This window comes from Poecilia reticulata, linkage group LG20, assembly GCF_000633615.1.
Source record: "Poecilia reticulata strain Guanapo linkage group LG20, Guppy_female_1.0+MT, whole genome shotgun sequence".
Classification (NCBI taxonomy): Eukaryota; Metazoa; Chordata; class Actinopteri; order Cyprinodontiformes; family Poeciliidae; genus Poecilia; species Poecilia reticulata.
The window spans coordinates 24,508,488-24,522,114 of NC_024350.1; the positions used below are offsets into that span (position 1 = coordinate 24,508,488).

Below are 13,627 nucleotides of genomic sequence, written 5' to 3' on the forward strand. Positions count from 1 at the left end.
TGTAGCAACTTCAGAGACCAGATAAAAAAAATGTCTCAGTTGGGTTTAAGCATAGAGATACAAGTGTCAATTAAATTCAGTTCAATTCTGTTCACTAATTTACAACAAACACTTGTCCTCTTATACCACTTCACATGTAATAAAAAAAGTAAATTCAACTCAATTATATAGATTCCAAGTCAGGAAGTTGCATGTCAAATCAATGTTAACGAAGTCATGAGATGCCTAAGTAAAATGGGTATCTCATGGCAACACCAAGCAGGTGATGTAATCCAAACGTTGTTCTGCAGACGTCTGCAGGATTTACAGGAAGGGCTGACCTGGTATGAGAAACCGGAACAGGAGCACAATCATCAAAATAATACAGGAGCAACCAGATTTTATTCAATCTCGACAATAACTTAAACATGTTCGCTTTCTGAGTTTCCAAATTCAGTCACTCACATCTCTCTGGAAAAAAAGGTATTTTTATTTACAGAAAAGCAAATGTTTGGTATTTTCAATAAAGCAAAAAATAGCAGAGGGCAGGAAAATGTGAAAATTCTAACAGGTGCACTGAAATCTGCTGACTTGCTTGTTAGTAAAAATACTGAGAAAATAGCCATTTTCAAAGTTTTGTCAATAAAAGTCTTGAATAAGCTGCTTCAGTACAGAAAATCAAATTAACATGCTATCCAGCAAATAAAGAAGTCGAGTAGCACCAGTAGTAGTAAGCTTCAAACTGTGAAGAACATTTTATACATGAAACACAATTACTCCAGTTAAATGTGCACATGCTTCAGCTGCTTGTTTGTGAAGATACCAGTGTGTATGACGGCTACCATGATGGTAAAATCAGTATTATAAACATTATGGCAACCTACAGTACACATAAATGTTGTCTGATTTAGCTTTACTTCCAATCTGCTCTATGCCATTTATTTCAGTCACTTTTCTTTACCATTTTCACTCTGTTTGACAGAGATTCTTTGAAAAAAAAATAATTCTTTCAAAGCATTTGCTTTAAAAAAAAGAGAATTGCATCGTGTGATGACAAAACACAAAAACGAACCAAAAAAATAAAAAAATACTAAAGCAAAAATAAAGAAAAAAATAATTTATAGCAGGGCATTCAAGGACAGTTCAAGGATCAACAAAGGACACAGCGATGTAGCGAGTGCCATTGGTTGTGGGTAGACCTTCGTGGAGATGAGTCAGGCGTCCTGGGTGCATGAAGCTCCAGCCTTTTCTTGGTGATTCTATGGAGCAGTTGTACCGATGGAAACGGCAGCCTCCCCCCTAATTTGGGTGTAAACAGAGCAGATGAAAAACATTGTGTTTTTAAGATGCCCAAAGTGCAACAAACAAGAACTTTCACCAAGTCCCTTTAATATATCCTTGCTAGACCACAGGTATTTTCATTTTAATGTCTTATTCCAAGCTAGCGTTGCCCCATCGTCTCCAACATAGGAATGTTTTCATGGAGTCAATAGATGCTTTTCTCCAAAAAGAGTTTTACTTCTGTCTCGCAAAATAAATTCTGTTTGTCTGATTTAAAACACTTACAAAAACATCACTTAGAAAAACAGTAAAAACATGCAACTTTGAAGGGATTTAAACACCAGGCCAGAATTAAAGGTTCTCATCAGCTTGCAGTATTAGTAAATTCAAACAGATGTATTTTGAACAGGAGTTGTTAGAACAAAAAAATTCTCAAGGGATATACATAAAATTACATATAATTTGATGTATTATATGTACATAGTACATATAATACAATACCAGGTCAGCCCTTCCTGTAAATCCTGCAGACGTCTGCAGAACAACGTTTGGATTACATCACCTGCTTGGTGTTGCCATGAGATACCCATTTTACTTAGGCATCTCATGACTATATATATATATATATGTATATAAATTACATATATATGTAATTTGATTTGAGACAGAAAATACTGAGAGGCAAAAGAAGTTTATAAGAGAATTCAAAAGAATTCACATTCATATTCATATTCAAAAGAATATGAATTATATTATTCAAGACAAACATTTGCTTAAATTTTATGAAGGGGCAAAAGCGTTTTGGTTAAAATAACCAAAAGGTCCAAGATTTTGTCTATCACCACTGCATCCATTGTGTTTCTGGCCAAAGAAAGAAAAATGACCGACCTAATAGCAATATTAGAATAAACTGCTCTAGTCTAAAGAAACCAAAATGGCAGTATGTGACTTATTTTCAAAATGCATCTTACTTGAAAATCAGTATTCTTGTTGTTGAGAGCGATGTTGATGGTGAAGGTGGAGGAGTCGTGATGGGGCTTCAAGAAGGCCTGTCTGTTGGGTGTGTATTTAACTACAAAGTTCATCAATGCGTATCCCTGCCGTGATAGAACAGAAACACACTGCGTTACTGGCTAGTCAGAAATGAATGCATTTGGAAAATCTGAATGACACACAAATAGGGCCTGTAAACATCATCAGGCTAAATGTTTTTATAAAGTAAAACAATTCCTGAATTGTGTCCTATATTTAAAAGAAACACGTTTCTGGCAGCAAAACAACAGAGCCAGAAGGGTGGAGCTGTGTGTGGAAAGCGTTGCGGAGGGTTGCTCTGTGAAGCAGAAGGTCAGCTGGAGACTGCAGCTCCAGGGAGGAGCTTTGTGGAAATAGTTGGTGCTTTATGAGAGATCCAAGGTTTCCTCAAGCAAGAATGAAGGAATCAAAGCAACACAACTTGCATAGCGTTTTCAGGGTATTACATTAGAATCTGGGGAAAAAAAAGTCAATTGGACATTCTATTCATGATATTGTTACCTCTCCCATCCCCCGGGGGGTTTATGAGACAAGTTTTAGCTTTTAGAAGAAAGAAGAGGGGTTTGAGTCATGTCAAACTAACCTTTGTGTAATAGCCGGAGAAAACCTTCAATGTGACGGGCGATATGAACTCCCGGAGAAAGTGCAGCCACTCCTTATCAAAGCCAATTTGTTTCATGTGAATGTCATCCGTCGGAACGGTCTCGTAGCCTCCGGCGATCCTCTTGTCCTGAAAGAAGGACGATAAAAGAAAGTAGTGCGATTAACAATGGAACAAATGACCCGCCGTTCTCAAAAGTGTGTGACCACAGCTTTCACCGTGATGATGATGCTGGTGTGTCTGTGTGCCAATAAAACCACAGGCAGGGCTGTTGTCTGTCAGCATGAAGCTTAATGACCCATCCAGGAGAGTCACTTCCCGAACAGAGCTATTCAAAGTGTCTGTATGAATTCAGTCTGTCCCGGAAAACTCACAGACACACCGTATTACCAATTTAAAGCAACATAAAACAGGCCAAACACCATGAAAATAAATGTTGATCATTAGTTCTTTCTTTAGTGCAGCTTCTCATTTTAGACATGGGAACTACTGTATGTTAGTTCTGTGTCTATGAGCTTTTCTGTTATAAAGTAGGAAGGCAGCATTGTTAGAGCTCCCAAACCAGGGATGCAATTACTCAAACTTGTAGCCCTGGGAAAGAGATAGGATTTGTATCCTTGCAGGGTATGTATTGAACTTTATCAGGTTTAATTATAACCTATTTTCAGAAGATTTTATGTCACACCCAGTGATTGAAGTTATAACTTCAAACGCTGGTTGACTCTTATTAAAGCCCATGCTGTCATTCAGCTAAGACTGAGATGTATTTGAGAGCATGAAAATATCTTAGCCACAAACTGTTACCTCAAACTAGCTATACATGCTTTTGGATTTTCCATTTATTTATGAAACTAAATACATTTAAAAACAAGGAACTAGCTGTATTCAGCTTCTACTTCTACAATATGACTTTTTACATTGCATATAATCATTGCAAAAAGAAAATTGTAGGAATTGACACATTTTGTAAGCATCTTGGGTTTCTGTAGTGTATTATGCTTTTTTGAAAAAAAAAAATCCATTTGACCCAGTCATTGTTCAATAACTATTGGCAGTGAGGAATTTGTGGTGAGTGGTGACTGAAATGATTATAGAAACCAAATTATGCCATATCATTTATACAGTGAAACCTTAGAACAGGGTGTACTTTTCTCTTACCATAACTGTAGATGTAGCCATTAAATCAAAAGTTATACATAAGAATAAAAGAAAAGAAGAAAAAAATTGCTTAGAAGCAGAATATTATTTTTAAACACACAAAATGCTTATAAAAAGCAAAAAAGAAATCCCAGAAAACAGTGGCCACAGGCATGCACTAGTATTGCAATACCTTTCACTTTTATGCTCAGGAAGTCTCCACCAACAGTACTGACCTCATGTTTGCCTCCAGACCATAAACCATAATGCTCCATCTCCTCAACTATTTCATCACACGCCTTCTCTGAGAGCACCGGGAACCAGAACACATCTGGACAAGGCTGCAACACACACATGAACACATGCATGGAGTGACTACAGAGGAAAGACTTGATTCACACCTGGGGTTGTAGCTGCTGTAATACAATACCCAGACATGCTAAAACCAGATGTTGGGATTTCCAGGCGACATTATGTCACTGTCTTTCTCGCACTCTCAGTCGGTACATGTGAAAGCCACACATAAACACAAACCTCCTCCAACTGGTTCTGAGTGAAAATTTGTGTGTAGTTTGGGTGGATGTACTTCTCCTTCCAGTCCTGCATGCAGAAAGATTTTTAGATAAGCAGACATTTTTTCACGCTGTTTACGGACTTGCATACCTCACAGGGCTAATCACTCTCCCTACCAGCCAGGAACATTTTTTTTTTTGCACTACAGCTTTCTATTGTCTCATATTTCTAATCCTTCCATTACCTCTAATAAGTTTTACAGGTGGCAAAAAATAGATTTCACATGCATGTAAAAATAATGAAAGACCATAATGACTTACCGCAGGGTTTTCAAATATCTGCCACAAGTCGTTGTTGTAACGAGATACGTTGTAATTAGCTGTGGAAATGAGCCTCCCAAACTCATGACGGTTGGTTATGTACATGAATACTCCCTGCAGCAAACAGGGAAATAAATGCTCTTAAATGCCATACAAATGCTGAAGGTGAAAAATCTCTTGATGTCTCACTATTTACAACAGATGTGCGTCTACATAACCATAAAACATGCAGATTTAAAGCTCGGTAAATCCCTTAGTGGTTTTGGCATACGAAAGAGAATAAAAACTGATTTAAGTGTGTCTAAAAACACACTGAAATCATGCTTAACTCTAGGTTCAAGTAGACAGGTGGCATATAAATAATCCGAGATTATTTATTGGTCAGTCTTCTCTGAGTTGCTCTTGTAAGGACAAGACAGAGTCATTAAGGGGTTTGGGGGAGGGGGGAGGAAAGACCAGAAGGGCATCTTGGGATGAAGCAGATCTAGAGAGGACGCTCTAATTTCAGTGATGCATAGGGAGGGTGCTGTGTGGGAGTGGATCTGGACTCACTATCAGACTAGGCTTTGTTAATGTCAGAAATCACAGATTATGGGTCTGTTTGGCAGTCGTGTGGTGCCGAGTTTCCAAATTGCAAATGTCTCGGTTCGTGTTTGCAAAGATGTGATTCAGGCCAAATGCATAAGAAGCGAGGTAAAAGGGTGTGTTGTGTTGGAGCCTAGTCTGAGATCAGTCGGTGTGTTCAGTGGGGGAGGTGCTGCTAACGCGTGATTGGCTTGTAGGGGTAAAGCATCAGAGTAGAGGACTTGCAAAATGACTCTTAAGCCCTTTAAAGTCTATCTAAATCTAAACTGCTTATAAATTTAAACTTTTCACAAACAAAAGGTTCACGTTATTTTCCCCAAAACTGTAAGAATTCTTTTTTTGTTGTTGCTTCTTACACTGTGACAGACACTGTAAAAGCATTCAAACCCTTGAACTTTTGCTTATTATTTTTGTTTTTTTTACATTTTTTCATGTTTCATACACAAACGCAGGTCGTATCTTATCTGTTTTTCTTTATGCATAGTTGAGAAATTGAATGAAAATAATGTATTTGTATTGATGCCATCATACTGGAAGATGAACCTTTGCCTCTTACAGCTCTAGACAGATTTTCCTAATTACAATGTATTTACCTCCCTGCAAGTCTCACCAGCTTCCCTGTCTGTGTTTATAAAAAACAAAAAAACAAAAAAAAAAAACATCCTCACAGCATGTTGCTGCCCACACCACAGAGACCTCTATTTTTCAGGTTGACAGAAATTAATTATGAACTGATTGCACTGGTTTTAAAAATGATGTATTCTTCTCCTTACATGTCACTAATTTGGCAAACTTGTGTGTGGGTTAACCATATGAAATTCCAATTAAATACACTGAAGTTTGCCATTGTAAAATGACAAAATGTGGAAAAAGTTCAAGGGGTCGTAGAACTTTGAGATCGTAGAAAATTCTCGATCTCAATGTTAAATGTTATTGGAACCTGACATTTTAACTTAGCACTACCTACTACAAGAGTCACAATCAATTCATGTCTGAGTGCAATACCATTGAAAATGAAAATATCAGACAGCAGAACAATCAAAGCAAATATTGACCTTTGGGGACCTGAGCATATGGAATGATTCCGGAGAAGGGGAGTCTTTTTCCCTGTGACTGGTCTACAATAAAGGAGAAGCATCATGTAAATAAGGCTGTATCAATTTTGCTCAACAGTAGGAGACAAAGTGACAATTAAAATATGTCCATGTCACACATAGTAGAACTTAGTAGGAGTGAAAACGCGCCCGCATGATCAAAAGAGCAAGATTCCCTCTGAAGCTGATGTTTTTTCGGGGTTAGTATGGGAGGAGTGCATCCAGAGCAGGGCAGTGCTTCAGCTCTGATGAGAGGTGACAAGTAGGTGGCACAGAGCGGAGCCAAGTGAACAGTTTAAAGGTGTTCAGAAAAGAAAAAAAGCAAGAAGCAAGATACGTGTTGTCAGCTGCCAAGCCAAGCATTACAACTGACTGAGATCATGGCAATAATGGTAGCAAAAAACAAAGGATGATGGGATGCAAGTAGAGCAGAGTACCTTAAGGCTCTGTAGACAAACCAAGAACATAGTTGGGTCATGCCTTGGTGACAAATACATTTCAAAACACCTACATACTTCCCTGTTTTTGGTTTCCATTGAGTCACTGACTTTTGTTACAAGTTAGATGTGTTGCATTTTCTACTGGCATTATTAAGCCTTCTTGGTATATAAACAAAATCCTTTTCTAATACCTTAACACTTCTGTCACACTATTGCCTAGCTGCCTTGTATTTTTACTATTCCCAGCATGCCATTAAACACTCCAACATTTGCCATTCTACAAAACTGATATTGTAGCATATGCATTTATCTTAAAAAACATTTTCAGATGTGCCAAAATATGTGCCAAGTATAGAAACAGTGTGGCAGAAGCTTATTAATAGCAAAACATATTCATTGTAATATTAAAAATCCTACACACCATTTTTCCCCCACCTTCTTACCATTTCTCTGGAGTTTCTACACAAAGCCATATCTGGGTCCAGTTTCTCCAGAACAAAATGATTCCTTTCTTTAAGTTCATTCCTCAATACAGTTCCCTTGATGAGGTATATGTGCGCCATGAAAGGAATGTTCCACACACCCCTTAAAGCAAAAAGAAACATAAAATATTTCATTTTACTATCTTAAGGGAAGAAAGAGAGTTTGGTGATTTGATTCACTTCATGCATGATTTAGGATTTAACAACTACTGACTTGTAGTAACTATGTGGTTAACAAAGTTGATGTAAGTTATGTGATATTCAAAAGTTTGTTTTCTTTTTTTTTTTTTTTTTTTTTTTGCTTGGGACTGTTTGGTTTGGGATCCAAGTAATGACATTTTTAGATTATCGTACATATTAATTCCTGCCAAAACTCTTTATCATCCAAATGTCAATTGTTTATATAATCTGCACATAATACAATTACTGTACAATTAGTGTTGCTAATATGGCTGTTGTTTGGCACTAGTATGTTGTGCAGTAGTCTTTTTTTTAAACAGCCATTTTTTAAAATGCCAGCAAGCTCATCTTAGGCTACACACATTATGTTGACAAACGGAGTCTAATCAATCTGTTCTTACGCCTTTACAAAGAGAGTTACAGTGAGAATGATACTGTAACAGTTGTCTAGCAGAACAGCAAAGCAATTTTCTGTCATGAAAAACACAGAACATATTACGTTGTCCTGAGTAGCAATGGAAGGTGAGTTAAGTGTAACACAGCACTATGTAGAATATGTAACAAATGTGCACTTTAAAGGTGAACGTTCAAGTATTTGCACTGATTCCAATGAGCTACTGGACTTGTGTTGCTATGTATCGCTAATAGTGGCTAAAAATGTTGTCAAAACGCTGAGATGCATTTGATAGGAGTTACATCAACACTCGGAGATTAAAACATGCATGCTGTGTTTAAAAAGATGAAAAAAAAAGAAACGTTGTTCAGTGGTATACGCTTGACTCACACTCGTTTCCTTTGTACAATGTCAACATAATCCTCAGATCGTGCATAGTAGCCATCCAGACTCAAGGCTCCCCAGAAATTTGACCAGAGCTTGCCGTGACGAGTGACAAGTGGTCCAATGACTTTTCTGTGGAGGCAAAGTGGAAAAAACGGATAAAACTAGACCACCGTCTAATGTACAGATTCCCTTTAAAAACCTGCCGGAGCTGAGCAATTAACTTTTGCTTGAAATAACTGCCAATTCAGTAACAAATCCCATAAACATTTAATGGAAACCAGGCCCACTTACTATGCTTGATTGAATTAAAATGATTCCCATGCCTTGCCTCTGGTTGTTCTAAAAATGTTTCACTGTGTCACATTTTGGAGGGGAAGTGCTTTGACAAATCTTATTATTAATGAAAATATTCTAAATGTATTGTGAAATATTGTTTTGTTACAGCTTAATAAAAAAAAGATACACCAAAATTGTTTTAATTTAAATTAGGTAGTCGTATGTTCTACGACAGACTCGTGCAAAGCGCATTCTCTATTCTTTTTTTTTTTCCCCAACAGCCCCAGTGCCAGGAGAAAATTCCCATGGTGCCTTTAAATATCCTAGAAAGTCTCTCGCCTTGCATGCTTCCAGTCGGTAACAAAAGCCACAGTGACATCCAGTTTATGGGAAGGTTTCTTCACAATCATACGCTGCAGATGGGGAAAAAGGGTTTGCGTGTTTTTTGTTGTTGTTTTTTGTATGTGTGTGTTTTTTTTTTTTTTAGGTATTTCCAAGTAGCATTTTAGGACTAGTGCGCCCGACTCCATCTGTTTCTATGAGGCAGGGCAAAAATACTGGAACACAAAGCAACCTTTTTAAAACTTGAATTAACTTGGCTGTAATGTTCTTGTGGGTTTGCCACTTTAGGAATGAATCCCACACTTCAGCACGCTGACGTTACAGCTAACTTCTGTAACTTCTGGTATGACTCCTGTTTCAGCTGCTGTGTGAGTACCTGTTTTGTTCAATGAGGAGCTTCAGCGTTTGCCGGTTGGTGAGCATGACATCGGAATCTATGCTGAAGTAGTAGCCACATGAAGCATCTTTGCGGCAAAGATCCCTGATAAAATAAACACGGAACATTGTCAAACATCTCTTCTTTTAATGCATAAGAGAATTTTAAGCACATAGTCTGAGTATCTTTAAGCTTTATGTAGATGATGAATTATATAGAACATTGGTTGTATATTTCATACTTAAGTGTCATCTATCCAGGTAAATGCAGAGAGCATGAATTGTTTATAGTGGGATTCAATTGATTTTGTCTTTCAGACTGGAGATGTTAAGAAACATACATTTAATATATTTAATTTAAACGTATTGAAGATATTTTAACTAGAGATGCACCGATAGATTAACTTTTAAACAAACTACAGGAGGATTGGAAACTCAAAAAAATATTTTTCCAGTCATAACAATGTATGTTAGCATTAGACAGGTTGTGCTCATAGTGCAGGAGTTGTTATTTAAACGGGAAATGCAATTTCCATGTAAGGGAATAAAATTCCATGTAAGGGAAAAAAAAATGCAATTTCCATATAAGCTGTACATTCAGGCAACTATAGTAAAAAACTAAACCTGTGAATGGTTGAGAATCCTTTTTCCTTTTTCTCTAATTTTTCAGTTTGGATAATTTCATAACTGACTTTTTGTGTACAAAAAATGCTGTCTTTTTAATTACAGTTCTTGAAGAAAAGCTTGTGCTAGCAGGTGAGATTTGGTGCATCAGTAGCTTAAATACAAAGGTTTTCCAGAGCTATCCCATTATGAACTGGTTACCTCAATCTTGTTTTGTTTTTCAAGCACAAGATTCTGAAAGATATTTGACTTAGAGGAAGCGGACATACATTCCCATGTTCCTGGCTTCTCCTTGGCTCAAATTTTCCTCTGGTCCCACAACTTTGAAGCTCTTGAACACATCCCTATTCTCCTCCCAGAACCTCTGAATGTGCTTCTCGTGATAAACCTCCTGGGCAGGGAGCCAATATTAACAGATTATTGGGAGGGATTTGAACTGCAGTAATGTAGAAAAAGAAAACCCCAAAAAGCAGCTGCACACACTCACGTTGTTATGAACAAAGAGTTTCAGTTTATCTTTTGGATAGTCTAGAGTGAGCAGTCGCTGGAAGAATTCAGGGAGGAATGGAGTTGGCTGTTCAATGAACACTCCGACCAGCACGTCTGGATACTCCTGTTTGGATAAAAGGAAAGATAAATCATTTCTGCTTTAAACAGCTAATCAGAGTGATGCAACACTGTTTCAAATAAATCAAGAATATTTACAGTTCGCTTCAAACGTACAGATATATAAACATTATGGCTCTGCAGATGTCGCCAACATCGCAAAGCACTAAGTAATGCTTCAACAGAATAGCCTTACTTAGTGCTATTCTTTGCATTGCATGCTTTTCTCCTACACTCAAGCCCAAGTGATGATTGAAGGCACATAAAAGACTCACGAAATGACACTGTGGACATGCTATACATAGATGGGAATAAAAGAGGACACAGAGATGAGGAAAGACTTTCCCATGATACTCTGCTTAGCCCACACGGGCCAGTCTGGACTTGTGATCGTCTTGACCAGTTCACAGCAAAAGGTCTGGGCCAGGGATAAAATGCCTCCTTTGCCGAACCGTCTAATTTGCACGTTCCGCAATGACTGTATTTCAGGCACAGGAAAGGAACCTCAAACATCAAGCCAACACAAGCTTAAATTGTTACACCAGGACTGTGGATAGGGCCGACCAATAAAGAAGAAAAGGTCGCATTGACAGACTGGAGCATTTACAATAAGGTTTAACATGAAGCAGACCCAGAAATTGGGCTTATCTGGATGGCTAGTCTTTGTTGGTGGGTTAAGACGTCCAGTGTCTTTGCAGGGCCAAAGGTTCAAAGTTAAAGTTCGTAAAAGCCACACAGGACTGTCAGTGGACTGAGTTCACCCGAGTAGAAAGGCACAGTGTAGACACAGTTGGAACAGTGTTCCCACGTGACCCGATGTCCTGGTCGTCTCTGTCCCAAACAAACAAAGAGACACAGCGGAATGATATGTCTTCTCAGACTATTTTACTTCAGCAAACATTTCTGCATTCATTGTGAAAGGTCAGCTGGAGGCTTTTTATGTGCCTCAGTTAGTGTGAATGTACTTTTAAAAGTTTAAAACATTTGTAGCCACTGGACATTCTCACATTTGTGACAGGGTAACTGCAAACTCCAGTCTATTTTATTGGTATTTTATATAAAGAAAAACACAAACAAATAAACAAACAAAACAAGGCAAGCAGTGCATACTTGTAAAGAGGATAGGAAATTATATATTTTTCCTTTTTTTTTTTTTCTCAAATCTGAAAGTTGCGTTCAACCCTCCCTTGTCAATTGGTTTTTAGAGCTGCAAGTATTTTGGGGTATTTCTCCAGCATCGTTGCACATTCAGAGACTGAAATCTTTGTCAATTTTCCTTGCAAATTAGCTCAGTGTCAGAAACCGCAAGCTACTGTCTTGGTGGGTTTGTGGTGGCATGAAATTTATAGTCAACATGTGCAGAATTCGCTGAGAATAAACACATTTTTCTCATTTTACGCATTTAGTTCCATTGTTTAAATCTAAACCCAGGTTCAAAATTCCCACAACTTTCTCCTGGACCTTTTCCTGTATTGTTCTACATATTTTTCTACTGCATTTTAATAAACCCACGAGGCCTTTACAAAAAAGCTGCATTTCCACTGAGACTAGAATTAATAATTGTAGTCTCCAAGGTAATTGGTAGAAGTGAAATTTTGCAGGAATATCAGAGTAAAGTGTCCTGAATACAAATGCAAGCCATGTTTAAATTCACTTAGAATTATATGCAATTTTGCATTGGACCATCACAGAAAATTCCTAAAGCAACATTGACATTTGTGGTTGAAATGAGAAAGGTGAATGATTTTTTTTTTTTTCAAACGCAAAGTCCTGATGTTATTAAACTGTGAAGAAAAACTTACAAAAACAAAGCAATAGATAAATAAAAAAGAAATCGGTGATAGATTCCAAGCTCAATGCCCAGAGTGACAAATTTGATAACATTCTTCACAGATTGCAGCACACTGCCTGAGAAGCTTCCGAAAGCCTGCCAGTCTTGCCCAACTCCAGCCTAGACTGACAAATTTTCAGCATGACCGCTATAACTCACTATTGTGGAAAAAAGCCGGATTGCGGAGCCCACTAAAAGGCAGGCTGGTCAACAGTGACTCCCCTTTAAATGAGCACTTCTCAAAACCTCAGAAACCATATCCTGCACCACAGCCATGCAATGCTTCCCTTTTCTCCAGAGTGGATCACATCACGTTTGTGCGCCTTAAAAATGTCCAAAAACGTATGAGGCTATTATTGCAGGAGAGAAGGCCAAACTGACAGCCTCACTTATCTGTTGAAAGAAGACAAACCGAGCTCTGCTCCGTCTGTCTAGACGGTTACCCGGAGCTAGACGGCTCGTACTGGAAATACAAGAAACTGTTTCATCTTTTCCTTACTTCACCAAAAATTAAACGTAAAAAAAAAAAAAGTTTCCATGGCAACAGTTTTAGAAAGAACAAGCATTACAAACAGATGGAAAAGTGCTAAATGTGAATCACTTACATGTAACTGAGACAAATCCATAAGATCGTCATCACAGTGGCTGCACCCATGTTCATAATTCCATGAGTTGGGGACATAGTTCCCCAGGTAGTTCAAGTACATCTGTGGAAAGAACAAAGTCAGTGTATAATGGTTATTTATTTTCTATTCTAGACTTCTATTCAGCAAAAGTGGTCAAAATTAGTGGTGCAACAAAACGATTGGTTTAGAAATCAGAGAATGTTCAGTAATTCATGTAATGGACAAATCTGTGTATTTTGATTACTGTAATAAAAGTAACTGGAATACAACATTTCAAATATTGGTGCCAAGTATACATGACTAGCTCATATGTTGTTGTTTTTTTCATCTCAATTAACATTTTATTGATTTTCTTGTTTTAAGTTGTGTTAATATTATTTTCATTTGAGCCTCCTCTATGTCAGTCTTGTAAAATGAGAAAAAGACATTCTAGTTTTGTTTTTCAATTAAATAAATCCAAAGCGAAACACTTATGTACAGAAAATGAAATTAGGTCATTAGTGACAAGAAGTCAAGCCACCA

At 37.6% G+C, this 13,627-nt stretch overlaps 1 protein-coding gene across 2 annotated transcripts in view; it reads right to left on the minus strand.

Annotated features, from left to right (window-relative positions):
- Positions 1 to 353: 353 nt before the first annotated feature.
- Positions 354 to 13,627, minus strand: part of plod2 (procollagen-lysine, 2-oxoglutarate 5-dioxygenase 2) — a 36,093-nt gene continuing 22,819 nt past the window's right edge. Inside the window, exons 8-20 of one of the 2 annotated variants that reach the window (XM_008396812.2) lie at positions 13,085 to 13,186; positions 10,530 to 10,655; positions 10,312 to 10,433; positions 9,420 to 9,524; positions 8,429 to 8,554; positions 7,426 to 7,567; positions 6,504 to 6,566; positions 4,864 to 4,977; positions 4,565 to 4,630; positions 4,267 to 4,371; positions 2,876 to 3,022; positions 2,232 to 2,357; positions 354 to 1,278 (exon numbers count right to left, since the gene is read on the minus strand). In XM_008396812.2, the coding sequence (XP_008395034.1) occupies positions 1,123 to 1,278; positions 2,232 to 2,357; positions 2,876 to 3,022; positions 4,267 to 4,371; positions 4,565 to 4,630; positions 4,864 to 4,977; positions 6,504 to 6,566; positions 7,426 to 7,567; positions 8,429 to 8,554; positions 9,420 to 9,524; positions 10,312 to 10,433; positions 10,530 to 10,655; positions 13,085 to 13,186 (1,500 nt within the window). In that variant the 3' untranslated portion in view covers positions 354 to 1,122. The remainder of the gene's footprint in view (positions 1,279 to 2,231; positions 2,358 to 2,875; positions 3,023 to 4,266; positions 4,372 to 4,564; positions 4,631 to 4,863; positions 4,978 to 6,503; positions 6,567 to 7,425; positions 7,568 to 8,428; positions 8,555 to 9,419; positions 9,525 to 10,311; positions 10,434 to 10,529; positions 10,656 to 13,084; positions 13,187 to 13,627) is intronic. The other variant, XM_008396813.2, reaches the window with a different exon arrangement.